Below are 17,799 nucleotides of genomic sequence, written 5' to 3' on the forward strand. Positions count from 1 at the left end.
TGAGATCATTTTGTTTTTATCTTACTGCTGATTGGATTCTTTTTTGAGGGGCGGATTGTCGGGAAAAAGTTGTCGAGTAACTTTTCACGGAGTTGCCTCGATAATAAGGCTCCGCGCTTTTAAATTAATTGTTTTTTCTCAGTTTTGCTTTTTTAAAAATTTGTTATCAGTTTTAAAAATTGGAAAATTGATAGTATGAAGTTGTATTATTTTTATTTGATGCTGGGGCCCAGAGAAATCATGATTTTTTGGGAGATATTCTTTTCATCTGACGAGAAATCATGATTTTTTATCTCACAAAGTTAATTTAATTATGAGAGTTGTAAAAGTTATTGAAATATTTGGGATTTTGAATGGAGACCGGGAGATATCGAAAATAGGAATGAAAATTGATTGGACGTTGGGAAATATCCGACGAAAAATCGTCAGAGTATCTCAACCTATTTTATTTATTTTGGTGTCTCTGATATTTTTTCGTACTTCACTTCGACATGTTACAATTACAGAACATATTTTATGATTTTTATTGACCGAAAACCGCCCGAGAGGTCAAAATTTTCCTCTCAATTTTCAAATCCCTCTAGATACTCCTTCAAAATTATTTTGAAATAAAAATTCGCATGAATTAATTCATGAATATTAATGCTGCATTGAAAATTCACTGAAATAACAAATTTTTCATTTTCCTCCTAAAAACTCTGTTTCTACCGGAAATTCGATTGACCGTAACTGTAACTTTGATAAAAATTCTTCTAAAATCGATAGTTGAATAATAAATGAGGAGAAGAATAAAGCCCCTGGATTTCACCAGATATGAGGCAGAAGTTGAGAGGAGATTTGTATTTGTAAATGCGGTAGATTCATATGATAATTCAATGTATACAAATTCCGTGAATGCTCCTCTTACGTGCAACACAAATTGCAAGCTTCATATAACTACCGATCCTAATAAAAACTTGGTCTGTGCACGGTACCTGCGAGAGGTATTTGCAAAGACTTTGTAACAACTTGCTTGAGAAACTACTCGAGTAGAGGACAAAGGAGCCGTGCTAAACTGTGCCGGCACAATGCGACGAAAATTTCTCGATTTAATCAGTACAGGGGGTTGAAAAACATTTTTCCAACTTTTCACTTTTGAGAAAGAAGAGGAAGGGGAAAAAAGTTTTTAATGTCTTGAGTATACCTGGGTGTGATAACCCGCGGAGTGAGCATTAGCAGTAAAACAAGTTCAACGAGATTTTCGAGAATAAAGATTTTCCGCAGCTGTGCCATGATGAGTTGAACATTGTTTGTCTCCAAACAATTTCCATTCTTCAATATTTGCCCTCAAGTTTAGCGGCAACATTAGAGAAATCCAATTACAGTCGAGAGCTTCTCCAATGTATCAAATGTCCCCTTGACAATTCAACTCACTCACAAAGAGATTTAACTAAAAAAACTAGAACAAACGAGAAAAGCGCTGTTTAATTTCCCACTAGATTATCTATATCCTCAATAATCATTTTATTATTTTATTCTTCAGCCCTCAGCCTCTATTCCCTCCCACTCGATCGAGATTTAAATAGTACATTTTACTTTGGGGAGGACTTTTTAACCAACAGTTATAATATCATAATAAATCATCAATAAATTTTATTAAATTTTTCTTTTCATCATAATTAATTATCTATTATTATGCATTAAATCATTTGATTGCAGAGTTCCTATGCAATAGTGGCAGTGACTCTCGAGGCATTTCTTCTGATCGGCATGTCATCCCCAATATCTCAAGCTTTAATAATCTACGCGGATCTGACTCAAGTGCGTCCGAGTCAGCAGTTTCAGCCAACTGTGATAGCCGTGATAACCGGCCTCCCAATTATCTGCATTTTAACAACTGAATTGACCCACAAAAGCACCGGATGGCGACACGAATCCTGGTGGTTAATTTTTGGCACTGGTGTTTACAATATATTTGTCAGCTGCGTTGCAACAATGCTATCAATATTTTTGGTGCTGTACAGTGGAATTCTGTGGAAAGCCCATGCCCTCATGGATCAAAGGTCTGTCAAGAGAAAAAGCATTGATGGAAAAATTGGATTACTCCATCGAGCTGCCCTCACTGTTTGCGGGCTTATCGTTGTCGAGGCCGCATCTATACTTTACGTTAATTCTTCATCTGTGATTTATCATTATTTTTTCGGTGGAATATCAATTGTTCTGGTGAGGAGGTGAATTATCGTGTGCTGTTGGCAAGTAATTGAGAATCCAGGTGTTCATGTTTATTTTATTTTTTTTCAGGGATTTGTTATATTGCTTTCGTATATAGGTGGAGGAGAAGTCAGACTGTTTGCACCGATTCTCAGGAAGCTGAGGTTTCAGGAGGATGTGCAGATTAAATCTGATTCAATTAAATGTGAGTAACCGCTCTGAACGCTGATGAGAAGTTCGTTGGTGGAATTTGTTAATTCAATCGCACAATTCGGGAAAGTTCCACTAATAATAATAATTATTATTATTATCATTGTTATTGGATTACTAATTAGCAGAATAATATTATGTATAAATTCGTAAACTCAGTTGTTTATACAACGCGGATTAATTAACGGGCAATTTGATATCACGAATTCTCTGAATTTAATCAAATATTTAAAATATGGTCTAACAGGTCAACATTCGTAATTAAATGCGAACCTTGAGAAGTTAAATGAAATAAACATTTATTAAATGATATACCACTTTGCCGAAAGGTAAAAATTCCTCGGTTAACTTCTCACATCGCCACATGACCCCATCCTAGAATCCCAACGAGAATTGTTTCAAGGAATTTTTATTATTTTAGAATAATGAGTAATATTGAATTATTAAATTTATTATTCTCATAAATATCGATTGGTAATTTTATGGAGCCTTAATCTCGAGTAACGAAAAACATCATTGACCTCAGTTCCAGGAAAAACGACAGAGTCGCAGAACGAGGGCACAACGTTATCATCGGGAACGATGCTGAATGGTCGAGGGTGCAGAGGGCACGTGGGCTCGACGGAGAGTCACGATTACATCAAGGAAATGCCACCGTCCCATGAGAAATCGTCTCGTTATCCACGTCGACCTGATCCCCGAGTATCGAGAACCGACGACATAAACCTGGAGAACTACAGCACAAGCCCTCGAAAGTACCACGAATCGAGGAAGTACTCTAAAACAATTTCACCCCAGAATCAATACTGCCCTCGCGGTTTCCACGAGGTCAATTCCAGGAGTATTCAGCCTCAAGATTCCCCGAAACTCGTGAATTCCCGAGATATTCAAACATCAACCTGTGCAGATGCTGCAACTGCCGAATGCTCAACAACAGTATTATGTAGTGTCGATATTGAAACGAGGATAGGTTTAAGTGCCATGCCAGACGTCACTCTGGCCACTAAAAGTGATACCGAGCATTCCAACAATGTCGAAATTATTCCTCGTGATATAATAAATGTGATACCGGATATAGCAAGCACTGGTGGACGAAAGCAGCCCGATGGCGAGGAGAAGAGTGAGGACATTGGTAATTGTGAGAATACTGCTGGAATGCTTGATCGCATTTCCCATGATCTCGATTATTTGTTGAATCGCACTGGTGAAGAAGCCTGAATAATTTAATTAAGGTCGCTATCGACATTCCAGGCACAATGTCCCTGCTCACAACAAGAGGTGGATTTTTTTTACAAATGGAAGAGGAAATGAGGAGCGAATGAATCAGGAGTGAGGAAAAATTCCGTAGGGTGGGGCAAATTAAATGGATTTCATCGGAAATTTCTCGAGTTGGAATTGGACGTGTCCAGTGTCATTTTCAAGGGGTTTTTATGCTTTAGGAGGTGAGAGGAATTCATCTGACTCCGAACATTTTCTGGGGAGTATTTGAGAATTGATAAAATACCTCAAATTTTTTGAAACAATTTTACTCAGACTGAGAATTTAATTCTTGAGGGGCCAGAATTTTTTCCATTGTCTGCACTCAGAGAAAAATTAACAGATTTTTTTGATAAATCTCGATTATTAAAAATTGGTTGAGAATATAGAATATCTGATGGGTCATTTGTTTCTAATATGATTAATTATACTTTTGGATAGATTCTGAAATATTCAGAGAACCAATTTCACTCCTGATTTATCGCACATCATTTCCCAGGAAATCGGTACGAACTCTCCATAACGATACGAATTTATTCCGCTCAAAATACTGAATGTTTACGCATTGAGATTTAATTTTTCCAAGATTTATAGACGTATGGTTTGTGAAGGGATGAGTCAGACGAATGAAAGTGAAAATGTCAAAAAAGTAAATAGAACGAAAATACAAGTCCTTCCTCTTTCGAGTTATTACAGTATTTATTCGTCGTACAGCCCTTGTTTTCATAATATCAACGATTCAGTCCTCGCACTCTTTCCTATTCTCCCCCATATTCTTCGTTTTACTGCTGTTATAATTGTGATTTCTTTCAGATATTATAAAGCTATACATTGACTTTTATGTCATAGTCTAGTTACATATCTAAGATGAAGATTTATGCTGTTGGTTTTTTTTTACCTTTAATTATGGTTAGTCGTTCACGTAGTCAAATGCGTCTTTGAATTTGATTTAATTTTAGCCAGTTCTGTTCATTAATTTTTCAATTATCTTCAGTTTAAAATCGAGGTATGAAATTGGAGCAGTTTTTTTTTTCTCCCATTGCTCAAGCACGCATTTATTTAATCTAGGTTTCGACGGGGTATTCACTGACAGTTGGAAATGTACGCAATTTCGTACTTGAAGAAAAGACTTTTCACATCTCCGGGGAATGCAAATTTATTTCGATAGTGCATGACTTTATGAGGAATTATCCATTTTTGCTATGAGATGAGAAAAGTCTCCGACATTTGAGTCTCCAGAAATATTATCATACCAACGACTCATACTTCCCAAAAATCACAATAAAAATTAATGATAATAATTCAAGTGATTACCCCTTCGACACTTCCGCCCCATTAAATGCAAAAGACATAACAAGATAGATGTTAGTGGTTGTTAATTCTCGAATATACCTATATGACTAGTTTTCCTGCCTCCGCAGACATTCTTCTTAAAAATATAAATTATTTACAGGGATTTTCAGCTAATTTCATCGAGATTTAATAATCTTGGTTTCTTTAATTACATCAATAATACCCAAGTGAATCGCCGTGGCTCTTCCAATATCAATCAACAATTTTCCCTCCCACCTGTCGCCAAATCGATTGAGTATCAAATTCCTTACAAACCACTGTTGCGTTTTAATTGCGATAGGCTATCATTTAATTCAATAGAAAAGAATATGAAGAAATGACGGAAGAGTGCGATATCAATCGCCAATCTCGCTCTACCAGACGAGCCACCCCTGCCAGAACGAATGAAAGACATTTCCAAAGCTCTCGGATTTAAAAGGACGCATTTATTAAGTCGTACGTTGTGATAAATAAAGTGGCGAATTAAAATTTTGAGCTATTCAATAGAAAGATAATTTTATACTAATGTATGGTCTCTTCTCAAATTTGTACATGTCAAAATAAAATCTTTCTATGTATTAAAAGGTCAACGTTGATTTTTCAGAATACATGAAATCTCACCTCGGAATTAACATTTTCGAATTTCATTTTCTTACGCAGACGTATAGTTAAATTCTATTGAGTTCGAAGACGCTATTTTGCCGATATAATTCATCGATTCATCGTATTATAATCAACGGTGGTCCTGGTGAGATAATTAAAAGTAATTCAGTGGAGAAGTAGTGGCAGGTGATGAGAAAAATAATTTGTCTAAACCCTAATAACTAGTGAATTGTCCTGATAATGAGAGGAATAATTACAAATAAAATGGAAAAGTCAATTCTCACTTCACCAATTTTCCACTGAATTATAATCTCCAATCTCTGATTAAAAAAAGCAATTGTCATCAACAGTCACGAATTATTTGGATATGATGTTAGTGTGAATTAAAATTGGAGAAAAAAAAAATAGATATAACGATTTAATATAAAAAAATAGGAGGAGCTCAGCCACGGCAGCCACTTACCCCCAGATACCCCTCTCAATCGCAGTTACTTAAAAATATAAAAATACATAGCCAGTCTATACATCGAGCGTGCAATGTGGCACAGTGAAATGATTTTACTGAGTATCATGGATGGTTAACTGCCACTATCAGTAATCGTAGGTGGTTCAGCATTATCAGTATTTGTGCATGATCTAATTGTCGAATTGGAAAGCCCTGTTAATTTTGGCGTTATATTAATTACACTGTCGTTGATTGGTGGCACAGTATTACCTACGGAGTTATCTAAATTCTGTATGCATGGAAATTCTGGATCTGATAATAGCAGTGTCGTTTGACTAGGTAAATTAGTCAAGGATACCATTCCTGGATTCATCAGTTGTTTGCTGAAACAACTTCGCAAAGCTTCCTCTATTAAATTTCCTATTTTATCACGGTCATCCTGCAATTAATACCAAATTCAGTATTAATACATTTTTCATTGTATAATCAATTAAAATCATAGAGAACACCCCAAAAAAAAAATCACCTCATTGATAAATCCAAAATGTACGAGCTCTTGTGCAAGTTGCATTGACGTATCTGTTTGTGAGACAGGGCACGTCAGCTGCCTGTTCATTTTATCGTCCATTCGTAACAATATCGTCATCTGAAAATACACATAATCTCAGTACTCACGAAAATTTTTACGACTCAATGGAAGCCCAGGGTATACTCACAAGCAACTCGCAACTTTCCTCTCTAGGCTTAACGTTGCACATCATATTTACTACCCTACGCGTCTCTACATCGACTGGCTCTGGTGTTACGGATTTAACTGACTCAGTGACTTCAGGTGATATGGCCCGTGGACGAACTGGGGGTGGCAATTTTGCTATGAACGCTGTCAGAGGATAAATCCCATACCTGGGGATCAAATAAAAAATCGAAACCATAAACTCCAACTGTAGAAATGAAAAAAAAAAGAGGGTACAGTTAAAATTGATGGGTAATAGTCACTGAAGTGTCTCCAGAGAATTCACTAATTGCTAATAAATAAAAAAATGAAATACAATTTTTGTTTAATTCAATTGAGTATTAAAACCTAGTGAGCAATGAGAAATTTATTTACAATTCTAAATAATTACAAAACTCACTTGACATCTTCCACGAATTTCTCCAATTTCTCAGCAACTGGTATATCACTGAGTCGTATTTGGTGTGGGGGTCGTCCTTGATATCTAATTTCGGCGAGTACAGTGTCCGGTCCATATAACCTCTGCAGTACCTCATCCGTAATTGTTTCCGATATATTTGCTGAGGACAAATAAAATCAATCAATGATAATTCCCCTCATTACGTAACAACCGACAAAACAAGGATGAATACTCACTGGCAGAATTGACGAGAGCATGTGCTGCGAGTAATTTGAGCGAATGTACCTCGAACAATACTGGATGGAATAATAATTCACGTGCACTCGGCCTACTGTCAGGATCAGCCTGGAGACATTTGCTTATGAAGTCCTTCTGTTGAGCATCGTCTAGTGACTCTATTGTCTTCCTTATATTATCTTCGGTTACCACTGTACCACTGTCACCGTTTCCCTGTATCTCAAGGGCAGCCATTTCAAGGGCACACATGCCAAACGAGTAAATGTCAATGGCTGGTGTTAATGAATCTGTAAATTACAAAAATCTCGATTATTCAAAAAATCCAAGTATCTTTGCCACTTTTTTCTCATCACAATTTCAAACCAATAAATTTAATTATTTTTATATTATTAATAATTAAAATAATTAGGAAATTGTTAATGAATAAAAAAATTATTCCATCTTCCAACGCTTGATGATGAAGAGTTTTAATAGAAAACGTATTTTTTCAAGGATCCACCTACTTCCATATTCTGGTGGAACAAAGTGGATATTTTTGACATTAGATCTGCAGGTCTTGACGCGGTGATGAATGGCCTCTGGAGCCACTGTAAACAAAAAATATATATTGATAAAAATAGATTCACTCGCATCAATTGAATGATTACCGGGGTCACTTAGCCCATTGGACATAATGACACATGTGCCCAGCCCACACCGAATTGATATGCTAATCAGTTGACGTTGATCTCAAATGGAGACCACAAAACCCAAAAAAAAAATATATATCAATGACAATCTAAGATAAATGTTTACGAACCCGAGCCTATTTTGACGAGACCGTTGTGTTGAATAAATATTGTATCACATGTTAGATTTCCATGAACAATGGGAGGTGAGCAGGAATGCAGATAGCTGAAATAAAACACAGAATATCATGTTAAAATTCTTAAGAAATTGTCACTCGAGTTGTGAATGACAGCAGTCATCGGTTTCATAATGTTTTACCTGAGTGCTGAAAGAATTTGCGTACACCACCGCTTCCACGCCTGCAGCGGTAATTTCTTGACATTTCGCTTTGTGCGTTTTAGGAATTGCTTCAACGATCCAGACGACATGTATTCGGTTATAAATATTACCTGAAAAACAATAAATTCCATTATCCACATCTCCCGTTGTATTTTACCCCAGACTTCCAATCACCAAAAAACCAAAAATCAAAATCAATAAAAATCTCGTACATCCCCTCGTTAACCAGATAATTGACAATAAAAAAAATTCACGTAATACCTGACATTTACAACGATTGATTTTCACCTGTTCATTAATGTCAATCCATCTTGATAATAAAAAATTGGATGGGAGAAATGTCATTATGAATTTAAAGATTAGAATATTTCCAAAGCAACCGGCAATTCTCCCCCATTCAACCCGATATAAATCGACGATACGAAAAGTTTTTGATTACATAATGCCGATCCATCGATATCAACTTACTCTCGGTTTGTCATTATGTGTGTCCGTCCAATACCTATGAAACTTGACGATATTGGGATGCTCGAGTTGCGTTAAATTTTCAAAGACAAGTTGAATCTTCTCCTCCTGCGCTTTGAAATTCTTCCTCTCAGAGAACTGCACCTCATTCCATACAACCTCGACACCCTCTTCGGTGTCCATCGCCAAATAGGCACAATCAATTCCAGGAACATCTCGTTGTCCAACCTAGAGTTATAATAAACAATATCTACTTGACGTATATCAACTTGTCGTGATTAACTTATCAATAATGCCTGCGCAATATTTAGTCATTGAGTACGAGGGAGTTGTCATTTTATCGTTGTCAATATTATAACGCAGATTGTAAATAGAAAAACAAATGTAAACGGAAAAATAAATGAGCCCAGAGAGATATTCGCAGTTGGAACGGGCTCTCGTGTCTCTTTGTCATTACATGGATGTGGCCTTGCCAAGAATTTAAGAAGATGATGAGTGGGGATTGTCTAGGTGGACAGGGGGAGGAGATGAGGTAATTCAACCATTACCGATGTGACTTATTACCCTGCAGACATTTACATTCATTGATGGACTGAAATGCCATGACGATTCAACTACAATAACGCTTACATCGGGGGAGGTTAATCGATCGACTAAAAATATATATTTCCAAGTTCAATTCGTACACTTTGTTGAATATTTCGGGGCTTTTGCACGATTCCGGCTTTGAATTTTACAGGGCTCGGGAAATTCGTTGGGATTCATCGTCAGGAATTGAATAAAAAATTAACATTTGACAAAGTGAATAAATTTACAGAGATATTTTACTGGGGAATATTGAGGGAATAAAATATTGATAATTCTTAAAATTTTTCTTTAAAATTTCCAATGAAAAGATAATAATTATCCTGAATATACCTCCATCTCAGATACGTCGTTATCACTCCTGAGCCCTCCAAAATTCGTACCATCAGCCAGCGTTGACTTGGAGCCCACATAAACCTGCAAAATGCCACAAAAATTCTTCCTCTAAAACCAACCCATCATCCCAATCGAAAACACACAATAATGATGTCACGACTCCCGATGATTGCCAAAAATTCATGCAGCCTATTCTTAGGTTGAAATTGAAAAACAGAGTCGATACCCGGTGAATACCCAGCCAACCGAATATTCTTGCCAGAACTCGATAATCAAACTAAATACCTCAACCGATATCTCGTTATCTCGAAAAATATTGTAACTTCTGACGTTTGTTTGTGGATTTTAATTGTCGAATATTGCACGTTCGATTTGATAACCACCCACGGTAATGATTAGAAATAGAGCAGGGTCGACTCTTGGTATGTATATCAGTTGTTTGGGACTGCGGTTAGACCACTATTGGAATTATCAGGCACAAACGAGTTCATGACGATCCGTTGATAATAATATAGGGGATTTTAAAGATAAATAGACCTTGTTCAATTATTAATAACTCTAGACCGAATAAGGTTCGATGAGTAGAAAAAGAGAGGAGAAAGATGATTTCTGTTCGTTTATCAGGAGTTGGTGATTAAAAAATTGGGGGTAATAAGGGAAATATAATAATGGAAAAAATAATATTTCTATTGAAATTTGAGGAATCTCGAGATCGAAACGTCAAGTCGTTTATTTTTTTACTCTGATCAGTGGAAATTTATAGAGTACTTGATGTTGGGAATCAATGACTCTGGGAAAAGTACAAAAATATAAAATTCATGATATTTGGTATATGAATATTCATGTTCCACGGAGAATTGAGAAATCTGCATTTCATTTCCATTAGAAACTCATGAATTCTCTGGATTTTAAATTAAAACTTGAATTTTCATATCCATTTTCCGCGAAAATTTAATTTAATTAGTCCCACGACAATTGCTGTTGCATTTCGCATGGAGTTTCGAACCCCCAGAAACTGAATTTTAACAATAAGAACTTCGAATGTCTAGTTACACCCGACGAAAAAAAAATCTTTCATTTCGCAATCTTTCAATCTCTCTCCAGATTTTAAAAAAATATCTCAAAATAGAAAAAAAATCCGCTGAATTTCTCTCTATTGATCTCAAATACTGTCAATTAAACGACGGAAATATTCCAAAAATTTCCAATAAAAAACCCCGAATTCCTCATCCCACCCAAAAGAAATAATACGTCAATCGCGAATACCCCGACCCGAGCGGATTTCTCCGGTTGAAACCCATTAAAAAAAATCCTGGAAAACCCGAAAATCCGTCGACATTATCTTTCATAAACCCCAGACCCAAAGGAAACCTTTAAGAAAAATAAACCGAAAAACGTGGGACACTCATTAAAAAACCTCGTGATAACGTCATTATCACCAGATAAATCAGTACGGACTCCAGCACGAGTGGTGGATGGCACGTCGGCGAGAATTTTCAAGGTAAGTACTGAGCAGGTATGACTCATTGGTTTCGCCCAATGCCGCAAAGTAACGGAAGTAAATATGCGTCTGAAAAATCCATAGAAAATTGAACTAAAAAATGAAAAAAAAAACGAAAATTCCGCCTCATCCCACCCACCGCACCGATGTCCCGAAATAATTGAAATAATTTTCTTCCTAATCCATAAAATACGATAAATACCTCTTCTCTCCGTTTCAGCCACCGCCCGCAGGGACTCTCTTCCAAAATCTCACTCTCATCTTCAGAGTCCTCACCACTTTCCCGCGGTGATTTATGTTCTGGATCGGTACTGGATCGACTCCCAGGCATTACACACGCACTTATTAAAAAATCACCACCAAAATAATCGACACGTTAAAGCACATTTGTGGATCGAAGTGAGTCTATTAGTATTCATCCACGAAATATGATATCCATGGGCTCACTGATCCGATTTATCACGGTAATAATAGTGTAAATCGGTGATTTTATCGGTTATTTATTGGTGGATGTTGGAATTTAATGATTTGACGATAATGAGCTAAATCTTCTGGTACGCTTTAACTAAAGTGACACATGCAGGGAGAACCTGTTCCTCAACAACTCGGTTGTCAATATCACTGATGTTACACGGTCCAGCCGCACTAATGCCCGGTTACTTTATACATCACCTATTGTTTTTTCAATCGTACATCACAGCTTTCGTGCACTATTCTTACTGTCAAAATAAAAACCACTGTTATGAATGAAATAACTGGGATGTGACACACACTCTGGCAATCATTTTCACTACGTCTTGGGTCACGTTTGCCGAGTATGGATATCGCCAACACCGCACCCCATTTACGACTACACAACTGCACTCTGATGACTTCAATATAAATCTCAACAATTTATCCCCGACTAACTTCAAGTTATCCGCTCAGTCGGTAATTGCATTTTATCGATCACAAAAAATTATCGATTTATCGAATCGAGTCGGATCGATATGCCTCCGATCGATTCCTATATCGATTCATCGAATCATGGAAATTAATTTTTTTTTTCGAATATAAGACTTTTTCTGCGACTCGAAAAATCTCGACGAAAAATGTCGATATGAAAAAATCGAGCATTGAGTTCTGCAATCGATCATTGCAGAAATCGATTATCGATCGGAAATTACTAGTCGGTAATCGGTATCAGCATTTCTTCGTATGGTTTCCACATTTACTTTCGTCAAGATTTCATTTCATTCATAAATATCGAACGGAGGGATCATTGATCGATTTTAAAATCAGTATAGGCTCGGCTCGATTTATCCAGTTAGCCTTCCTTCCTTATTCACGCGCCTAGTTCTCCGGATTAATTCCCACGCCACCGCTATGAAACATTCTTGTTGAAACCCTTACATAAGCGGTTATAACATAATCTCGAATCCCAGTGCGAATACCCACGTGTGTTTATCCATCCCATCCATCCTTATCCCAGATCGCGAAAAATCTCAAAAACTGCGTATGATGTCTACAAAAATTTTGTGAAATTCCTGTGCGACAGAAGTGCGACGATAAAAAAAAATGTCTCAATCAAAAATCTTCTCAAGAAATCGTGCCTTAGGTTATGTGAGTAATCACATTCCCCTGATAACACGTTACATCCACAGAAGAAAAGAAAATCTGATTGTAACGAGTGTTGGAAAATCCTTCCACACATATGGCTGTGGACACTTCACCCTCCTGAGCGTTTCAGGCCCTCATCCTGACGAAATAACATGTATCTCCGGAGATTCTTTCCATGTCTACACCTCCAGCGAGACAAAAATCTACGCCTGGAGACGAGGTAATGAACTGAAGCACATCTACAAGGGTCACAATCACCCCGTCCACCTGATCCTACCCTTCGGTCCCCACCTCATCTCCATCGACGATGAAAGCACCCTGAAACTCTTCTCTATAAAAACCGAGGAGGAAGTTCTCTCCCTGAACTTCAGCAACAACGTCTTCAGGATCACGAAGATTGCTCACCCGAGTACATACATGAATAAGATCCTCTTGGGGAGCGATCAGGGACACCTCCAGCTGTGGAATCTCAAGACCATCAAGATGGTGTACACTTTTGACGGTTGGAATTCACCAGTGACAGCCCTGGAACAGGCTCCAGCGATGGATGTGATGGCGATAGGCCTGGGGAATGGTACAGTTAAAATGCACAACATTAAACAGGATGTGACGATATTCGAGGTGATCCAGGACTGGGGAATGGTGACGTCGATATCCTTCAGGAGCGATGGATATCCGATCATGGCAACTGGAAGCCCTCAGGGTCACGTTGTCCTGTGGAACCTCGAGGAGAGAAGGGTCGAGTCTCAACTGGTGAATGCACATTTCGGAGCTGTCGCTGGACTCCAGTGTCTCTCCAATGAACCCCTAATGGTGACGAATTCTTCAGATAATTCTCTGAAGCTCTGGATATTTGATCAGGCAGATGGTGCTGCTAGACTTCTGAGGGTACGAGAGGGGCACTCTGAGCCTCCAACCTTTGTCAGGTTCTATGGATACGATGGCCATAATATTTTGACAGCTGGTGGTGACTCCTCTCTCAGGATATTCTCAACGATCACAGAGACGTTCAATAAGAGCCTGGGGAGGGCCTCGTTCAACAGAAAGGCCTCCAAGAAGAAGGGTAGACTCGTTGACGACAATTTGGTTATGCCTGCAATCACTGAACTCGCCCTGGAGAAGACCAGGGAAAAGGACTGGGATAATATTGCTGCAGCACATTTGGGACTGGGGGTTGTCACCACTTGGTCGTACGATAAATTGAAAATGGGGGAGCACAAGATCCTGCCGAAGAGGTTCAAGAAGAATTACAAGGCCAATGCCACTAGTTTATTTCTCACTCACTGTGGAAATTTCGTTGTCATCGGGTACAACACGGGACACGTCGACAGGTTTAATATTCAGAGTGGAATTCACAGGGGAACTTATGGGGGAGAAGAGGGGGCACACGACGGCCCTGTCAAGGGGGTGATGGTTGATTCTCTTAATCAGGAGGTCATCACTGCTGGAAGGGATGGGAGGGTCAAGTTCTGGGGATTTCAGGGAAAGGGAGAACCTAAATCTGTTGTAACTCTCAGTGAATCTATCAAGTGGATCAGAAATCATCGGGAGAGCTCTCTCATTGCTCTCGCTCTCGAAGACTTCAGTATCATACTTATTGATTTGGATACTAGAAGAGTTGTCAGGCATTTCAGGGGACACACTGGTCATCTCACTGATGCCACTTTCAGCCCGGACTCCAGGTGGCTCATCACTGCTTCCATGGATTCTACTGTCAGAACTTGGGATATTCCATCTGCTAAACTTATCGATATATTCCAGGTATTATATCATTCTGTCGTAATTTTATTATTTTTCTCGTCCTCAGTGAGATGATTAATTAAGAAATGGTTTATCAATTATCTCAGGTACCAGAAGCCTGCATATCTCTCGATTTCTCAGCGACTGGTGATTACCTCGTGACCTCCCACATCAACAACCTGGGTATTTACCTATGGACGAATAAGACTCTCTTCACTCACGTCTCCCTTAGAGCAATAAATCCGAATGCTTCGATTCCTGTGATAACTCTTCCTGGATCGTCTTCCCAGGAGAACGATAATATCGAATCTGTCGAGGTTGACTCTGGAGAGCAGGAGGACGACGAATATGTGTCCCCAGAGCAGCTTAATGCTGCATTGATCACCATGTCCTCCCTCGCAGGCTCCAAATGGCAGAATTTATTGAACATCGATGTTGTCAAGAAGAGGAATAAACCCAAGGAGCCACCCAAGGCCCCTGAAGCTGCTCCGTTCTTCCTGCCGACAGTACCTTCACTAGATATTCAATTCGATCTGTCGGAGACTCCTAAGGACGATGGAAACAGCAAGTTGTTGATTCCCTCGGACTTCAGCAGTCTTACAGCATTTGGTAAACTCCTCAGGGACACCATTGAGAGTGATGACTTCTCCGAATCAATCACCAGGTTAAAAAAGTTCGGACCTAGTGCCATCGATTTTGAAATCCAGTCTTTCTCATTGGATCCCTCCTGCTCCACGTCTGTCATGCTGCAGTTCATGAAGATGATTCGATTTATGATTGAGAGTCGAAGAGACTTCGAACTTTCCCAGGCGTATCTGTCACTTTTTCTTAAGATTCATGGCACGAAGATCCAGGAGGAAGAGGAATTGTGGAGGTATTTAGGTGAACTACAGGAAATTCAGATGAGAACGTGGACTACACTCAGGGAAAAATTGTATTATAATTTGAGTGTTGTACAGCATCTTAAAAAAATGTAAAAATAATTTTTGACATATAAATTTTTTAATTAAATCTTTAATTGAAAAATATCTGAGTTGAATGAATTCTCGAATTTTTTTCTCGAATCTCGACGAATTTCAAAAAAAAAGGTAAAGCCTCAGGACTTCGAGAATTAATTATCAGAACTCTCACATTCTTATCTCAATAAATAATGAGCGACAGATAAACCAAAAATAGAAAAAAATTGACACATTTTATTCCATAGAAAACAACAAATTACAACTACATTTGATGAATGCAAATTCCCAGGGTATCAAAAATATTCAATCAATCCTTGCAAAAATGAAAAGGCAATCCCCAAGCAAGTCAATATTACTCTCTAAACGAGAAAAATCCCTGGAGCTGATCCTTGACGTTCTGCTCGAGGGCTAGATCCTCGAAATATTCATTAAACGCCACAAAAATTCTGTAAATACTCCTTTTGCCGGCGCTCCTCAAGGCCCCGAGGAGATGCCTGATATTTTTGTCATCCTGCTGAGATTTCCTGCTCAACAAGATCATCTTATGCAGCTTGTCGAGAGCGAGTTTGAGCCCCAAGAGTTCCTCAATCATCCCAGGAAGATCCTTCTGTACGATTCCATAAGGATCCTCCTTCAAAGAGATAACAGCAAGCGAAGAGATAGCATCAACAGCCCAGACAACGGGCTGTCCAGTCACGAGAAGATGTTGAATCCTGCTGTCACTCCTTACACCAAAAAAATAGAGTACCAATGGCTTAGACATGACATAATCCACAATTCTCTGTCTTCTGCTCCTGAAGAACTCCACGAGGAATTCGCCAGTGGATGGTACAGGCTTGATAGCAGTCCCCGGAGTTTTCTCAAGGCTCTCGACCCTCGCCAAATTCCTCATGTGAAATGAATAAGGTCTATCCAAACTGGCAGGAGCACTCAGAGGGGCAGTTATCTCCTGCCTGACGGCACAGACCTCCTCCACCTTCTTGGAGTACCCCTTTATCATCCCCAGACACTTTTCTACGATGCAATTCCAATTGTAAGGATGTCCTCCAGGCTGGCTCAATGAGAAGACAATTCCTCGTCTGCTCCTCTGCTTTTGCGACAGTGTCATCAGGTCCAGGTACCCCAGGTGTTGAATTATTGGCACCTCGTCCATTCCCAGTGCCTCTGGAAGGCTCATAGATCCTCTATTATCGCTGTAGACACTCTGGCCAATTTCGAACTCCATCCACTCCGTCAGGTGCACCTGGAACAGCAGGTGCATGCTGTCCATCGTCAACGAGAACAGTCCACTGTACAGCCACACGTGAAACACAAGGTTTGTATCGAAAAGTCGTGAGATCTTGTCCAGGGGCTCCTCGACGTTCAAGAACATAATTGAGGCGATTAATCTACGAATATAGCCACCGAAGGTGTAGTAGAACACCAGGAAGTACGTCGTAGGCCAGACTGCACTCGTCATCGCAATCGATATTAATTTAGACGTCTCTCGTCTCACCTGGCTGAATTTACTCTGAGGAATTATCGGAAACTGGAGGTATCTCCTGGTGAGGAAGTTATTCTTGAGGAAGTGGTGGACAGCTGTGAATAGTCCAGATGTCACGAGGAAGACGTACTCCTCTGTGATGCAGCTACCTGTCATTGTTCTGCAATTTTTCTTCAGGGAGCTGTAGTTGGAGTCCTCGAAGGAGAGGTGCAACCACACGAGGACAATTCCGATTGTCAGGTGCAGACCTCCAACTGTCAAATTGTGAGGGGTGAACACACTGCACAGCGAAGCGAATCTTGTGTCGACGAGGGAGGGAGCTGTGAGGTAACTTTTACTGCACACCACACCCTGGAGGATTATTATCGTTGAGAGGACGAAGAAGTAGCACCAGGTGCGGAGGGATATGAGGGTGGAGAAGGCCTCCTCTGGCCAGGAAAGGGGTTTTGTCGGGGATAGGTGAGTCAGCACCACTATCAAGGACATCAGAAGGCATTGGACGATAATGCTAGAGATCACTGCCATCAGGATTCGACGAAACAGCAGATCTCTCGAGCCACTCTGTGATAGTTCTGACATTTTCACGTTTTCACTATTCTGATGGATTTAGAATCAATTCTTTGGGGCTTTCACTGGATTTTTCATTGTTGGCGATTCTTTATCGCGGTACCACGCCAGGTGGATTTGAATTCAGGTACATAACCTAGGGAACTTGA

General features: G+C 39.2%; 4 protein-coding genes across 7 annotated transcripts in view; 2 read left to right on the forward strand and 2 right to left on the reverse strand.

Moving 5' to 3' along the window:
• LOC105267680 (uncharacterized) overlaps positions 1-3,963 on the forward strand; it is a 28,249-nt gene extending 24,286 nt beyond the window's left edge. The window contains exons 15-17 of one of the 2 annotated variants that reach the window (XM_011306695.1): positions 1,699-2,202; positions 2,281-2,395; positions 2,927-3,963. In XM_011306695.1, coding sequence (XP_011304997.1) covers positions 1,699-2,202; positions 2,281-2,395; positions 2,927-3,618 — 1,311 coding nt within the window. In that variant the 3' untranslated portion in view covers positions 3,619-3,963. Of the gene's footprint in view, positions 1-1,698; positions 2,211-2,280; positions 2,396-2,926 lie in introns of those variants that run through there. The other variant, XM_011306697.1, reaches the window with a different exon arrangement.
• A 374-nt stretch (positions 3,964-4,337) lies between these two features.
• On the reverse strand, positions 4,338-12,135 carry Madm (MLF1-adaptor molecule). Of its 3 annotated transcripts, none has more exons than XM_011306698.1 (11): positions 11,505-12,135; positions 9,799-9,882; positions 8,884-9,108; positions 8,395-8,525; positions 8,207-8,301; positions 7,911-7,994; positions 7,407-7,694; positions 7,171-7,330; positions 6,754-6,940; positions 6,564-6,683; positions 4,338-6,476 (listed from the first exon to the last, which is right to left on the reverse strand). In XM_011306698.1, exons 1-11 carry the CDS (start codon positions 11,631-11,633, stop codon positions 6,171-6,173), a joined length of 1,809 nt encoding a protein of 602 aa, XP_011305000.1. In that variant the 5' UTR covers positions 11,634-12,135; the 3' UTR covers positions 4,338-6,170. The 3 variants fall into 3 exon arrangements, with proteins under 3 accessions (XP_011305000.1, XP_011305002.1, XP_011305001.1); XM_011306700.1 differs by lacking the exon at positions 11,505-12,135 and adding an exon at positions 10,087-10,384; XM_011306699.1 differs by lacking the exon at positions 9,799-9,882.
• Positions 12,136-12,495: 360 nt separating this feature from the next.
• Positions 12,496-15,624, forward strand: LOC105267682 (WD repeat-containing protein 36). The gene is made up of 2 exons (XM_011306701.1): positions 12,496-14,662; positions 14,749-15,624. Exons 1-2 carry the CDS (start codon positions 12,860-12,862, stop codon positions 15,616-15,618), a joined length of 2,673 nt encoding a protein of 890 aa, XP_011305003.1. The 5' UTR covers positions 12,496-12,859; the 3' UTR covers positions 15,619-15,624.
• A 190-nt stretch (positions 15,625-15,814) lies between these two features.
• On the reverse strand, positions 15,815-17,799 carry LOC105267683 (Nuclear division cycle 1). The gene has a single exon (XM_011306702.1). It carries the CDS (start codon positions 17,660-17,662, stop codon positions 15,953-15,955), a length of 1,710 nt encoding a protein of 569 aa, XP_011305004.1. The 5' UTR covers positions 17,663-17,799; the 3' UTR covers positions 15,815-15,952.

Source organism: Fopius arisanus, unplaced genomic scaffold (genome assembly GCF_000806365.1).
Source record: "Fopius arisanus strain USDA-PBARC FA_bdor unplaced genomic scaffold, ASM80636v1 scaffold00049, whole genome shotgun sequence".
Taxonomy (NCBI): domain Eukaryota; kingdom Metazoa; phylum Arthropoda; class Insecta; order Hymenoptera; family Braconidae; genus Fopius; species Fopius arisanus.